Here is a 13,126-nt window from a genome sequence, read left to right as displayed (position 1 = left end):
CAAATATAGGGGGCTCACACTCATCATTTTCTCCAAGGAAGTCGATGCCAAGGTACCCAAGGTACTGCAGGGGAGACTCAGAAGGAGCAATTCGGTTTGCGCCCTGGATGAGGAACACTGGACCAGGTCTTTATCGTCTTGAGGATATTTAAAGGTGCTTTGAAGTTTGCCCATCCTGTCTACATGTGTTTTATGAACTTGGAGAAGGCTTTAAACTGAGTCCCTCTGGGTATCCCGTGAGAACTGCTTTGGAAGTTTTGGGTTTCTGTGCTCTTGTTACGGGCCATTACGGGCCATTTGGTCCTTGTACAACTGCTGTGAGAGCTTGGTCCAACTTTCCAGCATGAACTCATTCCCAGTGGGTGTTGGCCTTCTCCAGGGCTGCCCTATGTCACCTATTCTGTTCATACTACACCATCAGATGTAGCCAGGTGGTATAGGCTCTAAACTTTGGTGGACTCAGGATTGCCTCATCTTTGCTTTTTGTGGATGATATGGTTCTGTTGGCTTCATCGAGTGATGACCTCCAGCTTGCACTGGAGTGGTTCGTGGCCAAGTTTGAAGTGACAGAAATTGAAATCACCAATTCCCCAAAAAATGGAAAAACTCAAAGTGGAGAAGTTTGAGTATGTCTGGGTATTGTCCATTAGTGAGGGGAGAGTGGAGCGTGAAAAGAGAGACATCCACTTCAAAGTGCTGCTAAAAGTGGTTGAAATTAGTTTCCTTCAATAGGTGGCTTGGTTCTTCTTTAGAGATAGAATTAGGAGCTCAGTTATCTGACAGGGACTTGGAGTAGAGAGTAGGTGGTTCAGGCATCTGGCTTGGATACCTCCTGGGCAAGGTTTTTTGTCGTACTGGGAAGACGTCCTGGGGCAGACGTCCTGGGGCAGACGTCCTGGGGCAGACGTCCTGGGGCAGACGTCCTGGGGCAGACGTCCTGGGGCAGACGTCCTGGGGCAGACCTAGGACTCACTTGAGAAATTTTATCTCTCAGCTGGCTTGAGAATGACTCATTGTCCTCCCAGATGAGGTGAAAAAGGTGGCTGGGGTGAGGCAAGTCTGGGCTTCTCTGCTGAAGCTGCCTCCACGACATAAACGCAGGTAAGTGGTAGAAAATGGATGGATGGATTGAATGCTTTCAGGACACTGATAGATATTGGTATTGGTAGTATTTTTTAGGTATTTCAGGTATTGTAAGGTGAATGCAACTTTTTAAACGTCACTTTTCCACTTCTCACTGAACCCCAGCAACTCAATCACAATGAAATTACACAAAGACATATGTCAAAAAGTACTGACCTTCACTTTGGCTGGCTGCTCAATTAACCCCCTCTGCTTTGGTCTTTCCACCTGCATAGTTACAAGTACACACTCGCCCATAAACATTCACACACAGCCACATAAAGAAAGTCATAACTGTTTTGAATAATTGATTGCTAGTGAAATTGTGTGGCTCTAGGGTTTCCAGGCTATCAATGTCCCTGTTTCGGGTCAGTGGGTGGCGAGGAAAAAGTAAACTTCTCATGCGAATTACTCATCATGTACCAGCCCTAAACACTCACCCCCACCCTCACACACATTTGGATAAGTTGCATCCTCACCTGAGATGCAGAAGATGTAAAAGGAGGGAGACCAGCGTAAGACCACTGAAACACTGTAGCTTTACTCTTTTTCTAGCTTACATGACCTCTGGATGGTGGAGAAATTCTTCCAGGACCATGAGAGGACGATGCCTCGGGACAGTCTGATCACCTCTGAGAATGACAGTAAGCCCATTAGCATGCTTTTACATATTCTTTAGAGTTTTTATGACGGCAGTACATTAATTCTTTGTGGCTGGGATGATACAGGTCGATTAGATTTACAGGCCTTTACTGGAAAAAACAATCTAATTTCTACACAAATATCAACATGTTTATTAGGGAAAATGCTGATATTGGTAAATACTCATTAGTTAGAGGAAGAGCTTTTGGTCTTTGTGGTAGTTGTAGCTGTGATAACTAATTTGAGTGTATTTTTCTGACAAAACATCCTAATTTATTGAGGTTAATGTTCAGTAAGATGAAGTACAGTTACTTGATGTCTGCCTCTAATTAATAAAATCATTAAAACGCCAGCTATTGCCCAGCACAAAGATGTTTAATCACCCAGTTCTTGCCTCCTGTTCACTCTGCTGCATATTTGGGAGCTGGCCTCTTGCCCTTGGCTGTCTCCCCCATCCTTGTGGGCTTAGTCATCCCGTCTCCCTTCATTAAGCCATTGTTTGCCTCTTTTGTGCCCTTCTGCTGCACCCAGCCATAATGACCCATGTGCTGGCCACTCCGGTTACACTAAGGACACACATCAAAAGGCCGACTACATAAATATCTGTTCAGTCTGTCAGTGGTCCTCTTTGTTTTCCTCTTCATCCCCCTTTAGTGCACAATAGTTCGAGGTGCACAATGAGGTAGGTTAAGCTCCACCAGTGAAAGGGTTCACTGTGGTATTGGAGATGTGAAAACAAAACAGAAGGGCTGGATTTATAAAGAGGTTATCAGAGGATGAAAGGTTTAGTTATGTTGTAGAGAAGTCAGATGTATTTATCTTAAAAATAACAAATGTAAAGTTGCAGGAAAAACACAGCACGATAATGTTAAAAATGTTTTATATCATAGAATACAATATTCAGAAAGAGAAAGAATTAATACTACTCATCTCGCTGCAAACCTAAAAAAGCTCTTTAATCAACATCTGGTCTGTGAAATAGCAGGAAGCCTACATGTCTTGCTTTGAGCAAATCTTTCCTTTCTTATTATTTTTGTAGTTTCTGTGTTTGCAATATGTACTTTATACTAAATCTGCACTTTGAAACATCATTATACTGTATCAATTATGACTTAACATGATCAATAATGACACACGGTTGTCAGTTTTTAACCAGGAGATCTTAAACTTTCCAGTAATCTAATTATGATCATCACTCATGTTGAGTAACTTAAAAAAGTTGTTTCTGTGGACCCTTAAATTAAAGGCATCACTTTAAAAGGCACATTCTTTGCTACAAATATGCTCCCATACAACTAAACTACAGTCTTAATTTTTAAATTCATATATACTCAATGGACATTTTATGGAAACGTATCCTACTGGAATCAGAAGATGAGTACACTGTGGTCATAAAGGGATTGACATGTTCAGTAACAATACTCAGGTAGGTTGTGGAGGGTGTTTAAAGGATGATATTTAAGGGACCATGAAAAACCTGAACTGTCAATAAAAGGCATGACAGATTCATGCTTTTGTGTTTTTACAACAAATTTTGACTCTACAATCCAAACATCACGGCAGAAATCACCCAGAGAAAAAGCCTCGAGAACTGCTGCTCACTGGACATTTTCAAACCATTCTCTGTAAACACTAAAGCATCTCTGAAACACTCAGACCATCTGGCACCAATGACGATGACACATTCAAAGTCACTTAGAGCAGCTTTCTTCCCCATTCTGATGCTCAGTTTAAGCTTCAGCAGGTCATCTTGACCTCGTCTATGCGTCTAAATGCATTGAGTTGGTGCCATATGATTTGCTGATTAAATATTGATTTTAAAAGACAGCTGAACAAGTGTAACTAATGAAGTTGCCACTGACTGTATTAAGCTGGGACTCTGGTAACAGAAAATAGAGGGGAGCCTCAAGGTCATGAAGATTGCAAAGACTTAATGGGTTCCAGTGTGATGAACTCTCATCTATTTGTAGTGTGCTCATATCAAACTTGCCCTGATGATTAAAACAAAGTTTAGTTTGTGTGAGAACATCATTTTTAAAAGACATGATACCACAGATTATCGAATTTGAAGTGAAGCATAAGATAAACTGATTATGAGGCATATGCAGTTATCATGGCTATGAAAAAAACAAGGTATACTCAATTCTTTAATTAATTTTCATTGATAAAATATCTGTCTCCCATTGTTCACACTGGACTGGATTTTGCAGGTACTTGTGCAGATGAAGGTTAGATGAATCCCTGAAAGGCCCTAGTCTTCAGCTTGTTTATAACGGTGAAGTTAAAAATACTTTAAATAAGCAAAATTACTAAAAAAAACAAAAAAACAAAAGAAAACAAAAAACCCTTATTGGTCTTTATGTTTGACTTTTGGCAGAAAAATAATTCCATGCACGTGTTTTGTTTCTTCACACAGATGCTCCACTACTGTTGCCACAAACACACTTTGAAAATCTTTTGAAGTTCTTTTGATTTTCCTCAGTCATCACAGTACTATCATGCCTTAAAACATGCGATAGCATGAGAGAGGAAGGGAAACTATTTAATTTAGCACAAGCCTAACTTCACAGTATCAAAAGATAACTTTCTGTGAGCATTGCAGAGAAAAGAAAGCAACAGTACTGACAGATTGACAGTGTTATGTGAGTATAAATAGTAAGAAGTTAACAAAAAGTAATGTTTAAATGTCAACTGCAGGTGAACAAGATGCAGATTTGTCCTTGCAAGAGGAACATGAGAGTAAAACACACAGAACAAAAAGAAGAGATGGTGAAAGGCAGAAAAAGAAGAGGAGAAATGAGAGAAGAAAAGGAGGAACAAGGGCGGGAGAAGGGGAAGAGGATTTACAGGCCGTATCTGAGAAAAGAGAAAGAAGCAAGCGAAAAAGAGCTAAGAGTAAACAAGAAACAAGCAGAAGAGAGAACAACGAAGAGGAAGAAGCTCAACTGACAGGTGGCAAGGGAACAAAAGCAAGAAAGGATATCAGAAATGAAAAAACACGCAGAATGGAGAAGGAGGAAGTGCGAGAAGTTGATGAAAATGTTGATAAGGGAAAAAAGAAACAGGGAAGTACCAAAAAGGGAGAGAAGAAAGAAGATGGAGGTAAACAGCTGGTAAAGGAAAAAGCCCGGGACATAAAAAAGAAAAAGCACAAAAAGGCTGAAACAAGGTAGTGTATCATCTTATAATTTCACCTTATCTATGGAAAACTCTGTCATTTAGACAAAAAAGGGCCCTAAAAGACATTAAACACAATACTACTTAATGCTTCAGTTCAGAGCCAGAGACAAGCGAAGAGGACGATGATGAAGAAGAGGACAGTGACAAGGATGTGGTGAGGCCGGAGTGTCTCTCTCCAGAGGAGCTGGAGAAGCTGAAGGAGGCAGTGGATGAGAGGAAGAAACTGATCCAAAGTCTAAGGGGAAAACCCTGGCCAATGAAAAAGAAACTTGTCACTTTAAGGTACTTCATATGGATAAATCATTCTGACTTGTTCTGCTGTAATTCAAAATACCAGAAGTATTTTGAACTCTAATATTTGCTTTTTTATTTCAGGGAGTCTCAGGAGTTTGTAGAAAAATATGAAGGCGCCTTGGGAAAGGGAAAAGGCAGGAAGCTCTATGCATACAAAGTCCTGATGACCAAGGTGAGGACTTACTTTTTCTTCTTTATGTAATCATTAAGTAACATAAACAAATACACGATTCATTAAAAAAAATTTCATATCATTAGAAATGGATGAAATTCCAACGGGACTTTGAAAACTTCAAAACTGCATGCATCCCATGGGAGATGAAAATAAAGGAGATTGAAAGTAGGTGTGCTTTTATTTTTTTAAATACAAAGGGCTGCTCAATAGTCGCATATATCATTTCTAATTTCCAAGGCCTTATCTTTTCTGTGAGAAGCAGGATAGCTTACATTGTGGTTTTATAGCAGATGCACATATTCATTTGTTCACATGTTATTTTGTACTCTGCTCTGCAGGTCATTTTGGCTCCTCAGTTGCCTCATACTTTATCTTTCTGAGGTGGATGTATGGCATCAATATGATCTTGTTTGGTCTGACCTTTGGCCTGGTTATGGTACCAGAGGTATGCTGTCTTTTTTTCCATGCACCGCACCTGAATTATGTCTTTTGCATTTTCCCCCAAAAACAATGTAATCCTTCTCTGTGCATTTTGCTAACAGGCTTTAATGGGGCGACCTTATGGGAGCATGCCAAGAAAGACTGTGCCCAGAGCTGAGGAGGCCAGTGCGATGGACTTTGCTGTTCTTTGGGACTTTGGGGTCAGTGGGTATTATTTTATTTGTCTTTGTTGGCAATTTCTCCTCTGATGTAGTAATAAATAGTCACCCCCAATTAAAGTATTGTATCCACAGGGTTACGCACAGTACTCAGTCCTCTTCTATGGCTACTACAACAATCAGCGTACGGTTGGCTGGCTCAAGTTTCGTATGCCTCTGTCTTACTTCCTGGTTGGTGTCGGTACAGTGGCCTATAGCTACATGGTGGTCATCAGAACGTATGTTTGCTATGTCTATAATCAAAAGACAAATCTATTCTATCCACAGTGTTTTAGTGAATCCTGTACTTACTTTTAAATTAAAGGATGGCACGTAATGCAAATGAATCAGGGGTCGGCGATGATAACAGCTTCAATTTCAGCTGGAAAATGTTCACCAGCTGGGACTACCTGATAGGAAATGCTGAAACAGCAGACAATAAGTTTGCTTCCATCACCACCAGCTTCAAGGTTAGTGCAGCTCACTGTCTGCTTTCCAGTATGCTGATTGATGCAAGCCAAGTATCATACAGTACAATACATTACACTCTACCACTTCTTCTACCACTTTAGGAGGCAATCTTAGAGGAGCAAGAGAGCCACAAGGATGACAACATCCATCTGACTCGATTCTTGCGTGTGCTGGCCAACTTCCTGGTTTTGTGCTGCTTAGCAGGAAGTGGATACCTCATCTACTTTGTAGTGCGCCGTTCTCAGAAATTTGCCTTAGATGGACTGGAGAATCACACGTGGTGGGAAAGGAATGAGGTAGACATGAGAGAAAGAGAGAGGGAGAATTAATGAGAAGTAACATTTACAAAAGGAAGTTTATGAATAATTTTGGCAGCAAGCAAAACTTGCTGAGGTTTAAATGTTTTGAACACACCATAATATTTAGAATTTGTCCTGCAGTTCTTGTCCAAGGCCAAAATAGTGACAATAAAAAGTGCAATCCAAACCCAAAGAAAGGAGTTTTATAGTTTAACATATTCACTAAGGAGTATTCTGGGAAAGTGATCAGGTCATTTGGAGAGGGGTGTGGTGGGTGAGTCCAGGTAAGATTCTTTACACAAGGTGAGAGCAGGTGAGAGTGCGGTGAGTATTTCTGGAGGAATGGACCAGTTTGACTGTGACAGGTAAGTTAATCTGAGAAGTAAACTGCTCTATGGGAACTGGGGGACACTGGAAAGCATCGAAATAAAGGCGTTAGACTTTAAAGTTTACAGGAGAGCATAAAGAAGCCTGCTTAGCAGTCAGGAGAAACGTGTAATCTGACTGGATGTTGGAGATGTTTCTTAAATATTGGCTGATGATGAAGCAGATAAGCAACAAGTTCCATATCTGAGCAAACTCACCTAGACCCAGATCTAAATGTTGAAGTTCGTTAGCTGTAGCACATACCACGTGTTCTACATAAAGCTGTTTGAGGTGAGTTGTTAAAATATTCTCAGTTTGCTCTGTGAATTACACTCACATTTTGAGTTATGTGAAAAATAAAGTTTTCACAAGACTTTATGTAGACCATGTTGAAGACAGCAACGCAGTTTACGTTTGTAAATTTCACCTGAACAAACCACAAGATCATCTGGAACAATGTCCTCTGAACTGACAAGACCAAAGTGGAGATGTTTGGCCATTAGCACCATGTTTGTGGAAAACCAAACACAGTAAAAACCAAACACAGAATATCAGCAAAACCACCTCATACCAACTATTAAGCATGGTGGTGGAGGGCTGATGATTTAGGGTTATTTCACAGCCACAGGAACTAGGACCTTGCAGATATTGAACTGAATAAATGCATGCTAAAGTATTCTAGAGTCAAATGTTCATCAAAGGACATCTGTCTGAAAATCTGTCTGAAAGCTAAAGACCTGCCTATAAGCTACAACTCTGCAATCATGCCATGTACTTAGTTTTCACAGGAGTGCACACTGTTCATGTCAATGGGAATATTCTGCCCAGATTTACAGCGATCACAGCCACCAGCTATTCAGTTGCATCAAATGTTATTTTTGTAAGGCGTTATACAAAGTTACACACTAAACAAAAACCCATGCACTCCCAAGTTGTCCTCAAAGTAATTACATTAGTTTTCTGATGTATTTCTCAGGTGAACATGGTCATGTCATTACTGGGGATGTTCTGTCCAATGCTGTTTGATGTAATCAGCACCCTGGAGAACTACCACCCGCGGGTTGCCCTGCAGTGGCAGCTCGGTCGCATCTTTGCCCTCTTCTTGGGAAATCTCTACACCTTCATTATTGCACTCATGGATGAGATCAACCTTAAAGTGAGAAGTCATTGAGTATCGATTTATGAGATCGTAATTTGATAGGATGATTAATCCGAAGTGTTTGTCTCAGAGGAAAGAGGAAAAGGTAGTGAAGTTTAATATAACCATGTGGGAGGCCAGTCTTTACAATGGCACCGTTTCAGAAAACAGTACTGCTCCACCCGTCACAATCCACCCTGCTGATGTGCCCAGAGGGCCTTGCTGGGAGACAATGGTAGGCCAGGTCAGTGTGAATGTGTGCGTCTGTACTATTATGTAACTAAGTGATGTAATTGTTGTTATGGCATTAGGCTGTGGATACCAATAAATAAGGAAATGATAAAATTAAGGACAATATGAAACAATCACATGAACATAGTGGGTAAAATAATTTAACTGCAATGAGGGGCCACTGGACGAGGCCATGAAGTATTTAGCCATGTTTTGTTTGGAGATCAAATCATTATTTCACTCAATGACATGCAAATAAATTAATACTTCTGAGCTGTCCCTCTCTGTTAAAACATAACTACCATAAAAATCAGACTCTGAAGACTCTCAAACTTACAAATTCAATTAATTATTTCCCCCGTTATTATAATGCTTTAGTTGAAAATCAAAGTAAACATTGTGGCTGCAGTGTGTTTAGCTTTGTACTTTAGTTAACTTTGTATTAATGGATTTCTGTTGGATTAACTAAGGAAACATACTCTGATCTTATTGTGAAAAGCGATAAACATTACAAATGTTCAGGTGCTTTTATGTTGAAATAAAACTGTTGTTTTCAGAGTGGGTGATGATGTTAATTTTGATGTTGACAAGAAATTAACGCTAAACGATTTCTTCATTTGTAGGAGTTTGTTCGCTTGATCATATCTGACACAATGACAACTTACATCACACTGCTGATTGGTGATTTCCTGAGAGCAGTTCTTGTTCGTTTTCTCAACTACTGCTGGTGTTGGGACCTAGAGGCTGGCTTTGTGAGTCATCTTTTCTATCACTTATTTGTTACTCGAATTTAAAAAATGTCACTCTTTGGAGAAAAAAAAAAAGTGTGCCAAAAGTAATAGTTGCCTTTAATTTCTCACTTGTAAAAGCCATCCTACTCTGAGTTTGACGTCAGTGGGAACGTTTTGGGCCTGATCTTCAATCAAGGAATGATATGGTAGGAAAGCAGCAATTGTTTCACTCAGAAGATTCTTATTTCAGGATGGTGTTTTACTTTCAGCTAGGTTCAACATGGTTTTCATATTGATAAAAGCCTCTTACTAGCTCAGCATCTGTCCTGCTTTTTCTAATCGTTGCTTTCAGGATGGGTTCCTTCTATGCGCCCTGTCTGCCTGCCTTAAACGTCATCCGGCTCCATGTCTCCATGTACCTGCAGTGCTGGGCTGTTATGTGCTGTAATGTGCCACAAGAAAGGGTCTTCAAAGCCTCTGGTTCCAACAACTTCTACATGGCCATGTTGCTGGTCATCCTCTTTCTGTCCACACTGCCTGCCATCTACACCATTGTCTCCATTCCCCCTTCATTTGACTGTGGACCCTTCAGGTAATGACACTAGTTCAGGGTATCTAGCTTTAAAATATAAATGACTTGGGTTTTTATAACCACTACCATCTTTGTAATAGTGGTAAGAACCGCATGTTTGATGTGATCCACGAGACTCTGGAGTCTGACTTTCCTCCATGGTTTAGCAAAGTTTTCAGCTATGCCTCTAACCCTGGATTGGTGCTACCCTTCATACTTCTTATGGTGTGAGTTAACAGCAGACTATGTAAATCCATAAATAAATAAATTTCACAATGCTGTCATCATTTTCTTTCAGTGTTAAAGTGGTAAGAACTTTACTGTAAGAACTGTTATTTTATCTTTCAGACTGGCCATTTATTACTTGCAATCTACATCCAAAAGCTACAGAGAAGCAAATGTGGAGCTGAAGAAAAAGCTACAAATGGTAATTTCAGTTTTGTTTTTCCTCTAATGTAGCACGTACTGCTGTAGCTGTTTTGTGGTTTATCTGACCAGAAATTGCACCTGAATAGCATTCAGAATCAAGTGACGAGTTTTGAGAGTAAAAAATATCCCAAGAAATTTCATGTATGTAAGTTGGATGTTCTCTAGGTTTGTTTTCATAGTTAATTTTAGCAGTTGGTATGCTTTCAAACAGCACTGAAGTTCACAAAGAGACCGCCCGAGGCTACTGTGACTGTGATGCATGACTGCTGTCACGCAATTGTATTAGTGTTATCTCTCCAGCAGAGAGCAGCAAAGGCTGACAGTTCAGATCTATCCAAAAACCCACTACAGGTTCCACCAATAACAAATCTGCAGAAGAGATGCTGGGTAAATGTACGGGCTTGCGCTGAGTGATATGAAAAATAACACGTGTGGGTATCTTTTGTTTTTGTTTTGTTTTTGTCTCTTGGCGATTTTTTTAAGCAAAATGAGGAGAACAAGAGGAAGAACAAACGAGCAGCACTGAAAGCTCAAATGGATTTGGAGGAGGCCAGAAAGACTGCACAAGAGCAACAAAGGAACAACAATGCTTCAGTACAGGATCAAGAAGGTGAGTCTTTTGAATTCAAATATTAATAAAGAAGGTAAACCTGAAGATTTAAGATGATTTAAGATAATTCACAACTTCAAGATTTGTCTTATTGTTTTAGGAAATTTGACAAATTTGTTCTGAAATTAACAAACGTAAAAGTAAAAGTTGGAATGCTGTAAAATGGAAATTAAAAACAAATATTAATAGCACCACCAGTGCTATATTAATATCAAATACTGGATTTAAAAAAAAAAATTATTTATTTATTTTTTACCATTTGAGAAAAATATCAGCTTATTTTGAATTTGATTACAGCAACACGTCTCAAAAACCTTGGGGCAGGGCCACGTCCCCTCTTCTTTTAACAGCTGTCTGTTAATTTTGGAGAATTGATGAGAGCAGCTGCTTAACAATCCTGGGTCCTGAAATGTCTTTAATGGGCAGAGGTCTGGACTGCAGGCAGAGCAGTTTAGCACCAGAATCTTCTACTATGAAACCATCCTCTCCTGATAGACTGTCATGCTGAAATATGTAAGGTTTTCCCTGTTGCTCTAAAACCTGTATGTACCTTTCAGGAATATGTAAGTTGGCATTTCCATAGGCAGCGATGCATCCTCATACCACCAGAGATGTAGGCTTTTGAACTCTTTAATGATTAGGGTCAGGGGTGATTCTAGGTTCAAACTTTTAGGGGGGCTCAGTTCCCAGTCATAATTTCCTGCATAGAGTGCCTTGTATTTAACATTAATGTAATATGCTGTTTACAAATATCGTCAACCCTTTTCACCTTTTCAACCCCAAGTTACCTAATTAGTTGGATTATCTATTGTAGTGTTTCAGAATGATTCAGAGTGAATAATCAGAGATTTCAGTCTAATCCACCCATTTTAAAATGAAGCCTTAAAGTGATCAAAGATGAAAAACATACACAACATTATGTCAGTCTCTAATTACATAGAGGCAGTCCACCAAATCATCAAGCACTTAAAGTAGCATTATTCAGTATAGACACTGGAAAATCACCCTGCCACTCCATAGACTTGTACATGAAACAAACTGTAATAGTTGTTTTATATTAAAGTTTTTGAATTCATATAAATATTCCCTTTGTTATGCAATCTCAGCACAGAGCAACATGTACCCCAATTTCACGAGTGGATAACATATTTGTATTCTGTCACATCAATGTAGTGGGAGTCATCCTGCCATGTTTAGAGTGGAGTTAATCCTGTAAAATGCTGCCATTCATACAAATATACTCTCTTTAGAATCTCTGTCTTGTCTCTCTGCTCTTTCCATCCTCTACACTTAACTAGAAAATAACAAAAATATAATCTCATAATAATTATTATAAGAGCAAGTAAGGGATCCACAATGGACAACAGGACAACACACAGATGAGATTAATCTGGAACACAGAAGCAGTATTAGTCTTCGTAATATTAGCAGTAAAGGGTTACAGTGTGAACTGTCAAATGTTATTTTCCCCACTGGATTATACTCTGTGTTGATGGCGGATAGCAGTGTCATTGTTTTGTCCCCACACCTGAAATCATAGATTCCTCTTATTTTGATTGCAGATGGTACAGATATCCACGTCAGCGGTCAGAACCCTCCTCCTGTTGGCGGCAGAGGACGCCAGATGCCGTCCAGCAGAGACCCTGGCTCAAGGACCTACAACCGTGGCAACCACGGGCCTTCTGGATACCTGCCTGGTTTTGCTCGGCAAACCGAGCCCCGGATGTACAGGGTGCCGAGCCTGCAGAGACACTGACACAACAACACAAAACAAATATGGGAAAATAAAGCACTTTACTGAGAAATTCATGCTGGACTGATAGTAGTTAGTGCACATTAATCGCTTCTCATGAATACGTTTTTTTTCCTTTACAGTCTGTGTATATGATGAAAAGATAGATGAACTGTACTGTCACTCCTTCGTTTGCTAAATATATGTTAACAAAAGCAGTGCTTTGTTTTCTTTTTAATTTTACATTACAGTTCTCATGCAGTCCTTGTCTTAAAGCTATTAACCAACTAAAAGCACCCTCTGGATCTGCAGATTTCCAACAAGGTCAACAGTCCACTTCTCTATGATGTGTAGAACCATGTTTTTAGCCTGGAAATTTCAAATACCGCAAATATCTGTATTTCTAAGAATATAAACATCTGTATTTCCAAAGAATGGCTCCAGAGTCCAGTAACCTAGCTTTTTTTTTGATCGATCAAGACAAAACCGTACTTTCT

At 39.7% G+C, this 13,126-nt stretch overlaps 1 protein-coding gene across 1 annotated transcript; it reads left to right on the top strand.

Moving 5' to 3' along the window:
* Positions 1–1,729: 1,729 nt before the first annotated feature.
* tmc1 (transmembrane channel-like 1) lies at positions 1,730–12,686 on the top strand. The gene is made up of 20 exons (XM_087848688.1): positions 1,730–1,766; positions 3,951–3,974; positions 4,462–4,933; positions 5,038–5,226; positions 5,320–5,410; positions 5,497–5,578; positions 5,752–5,858; positions 5,956–6,054; positions 6,148–6,290; positions 6,377–6,521; positions 6,624–6,818; positions 8,164–8,343; positions 8,417–8,569; positions 9,180–9,308; positions 9,426–9,493; positions 9,640–9,879; positions 9,960–10,085; positions 10,207–10,285; positions 10,771–10,897; positions 12,460–12,686. Exons 1-20 carry the CDS (start codon positions 1,730–1,732, stop codon positions 12,651–12,653), a joined length of 2,880 nt encoding a protein of 959 aa, XP_087704814.1. The 3' UTR covers positions 12,654–12,686.
* The last annotated feature ends 440 nt before the right edge of the window (positions 12,687–13,126 follow it).

The sequence above is a fragment of the Neolamprologus brichardi genome, chromosome 12 (assembly GCF_056152115.1).
Source record: "Neolamprologus brichardi isolate AB-2024 chromosome 12, ASM5615211v1, whole genome shotgun sequence".
NCBI lineage: Eukaryota > Metazoa > Chordata > Actinopteri > Cichliformes > Cichlidae > Neolamprologus > Neolamprologus brichardi.
This window is presented reverse-complemented; position numbering and strand designations above follow the sequence as displayed.

Excerpts from the sequence above, each read along its gene's own strand:
- tmc1 (XM_087848688.1), top strand. The coding sequence starts at position 1,730 with ATGCCTCGGGACAGTCTGATCACCTCTGAGAATGACA. Across the intron at positions 5,579-5,751 it reads GAAAATAAAGGAGATTGAAA|GTCATTTTGGCTCCTCAGTT; the intron begins GTAGGTGTGCTT and ends TCTGCTCTGCAG. Across the intron at positions 9,494-9,639 it reads TTCAATCAAGGAATGATATG|GATGGGTTCCTTCTATGCGC; the intron begins GTAGGAAAGCAG and ends CGTTGCTTTCAG.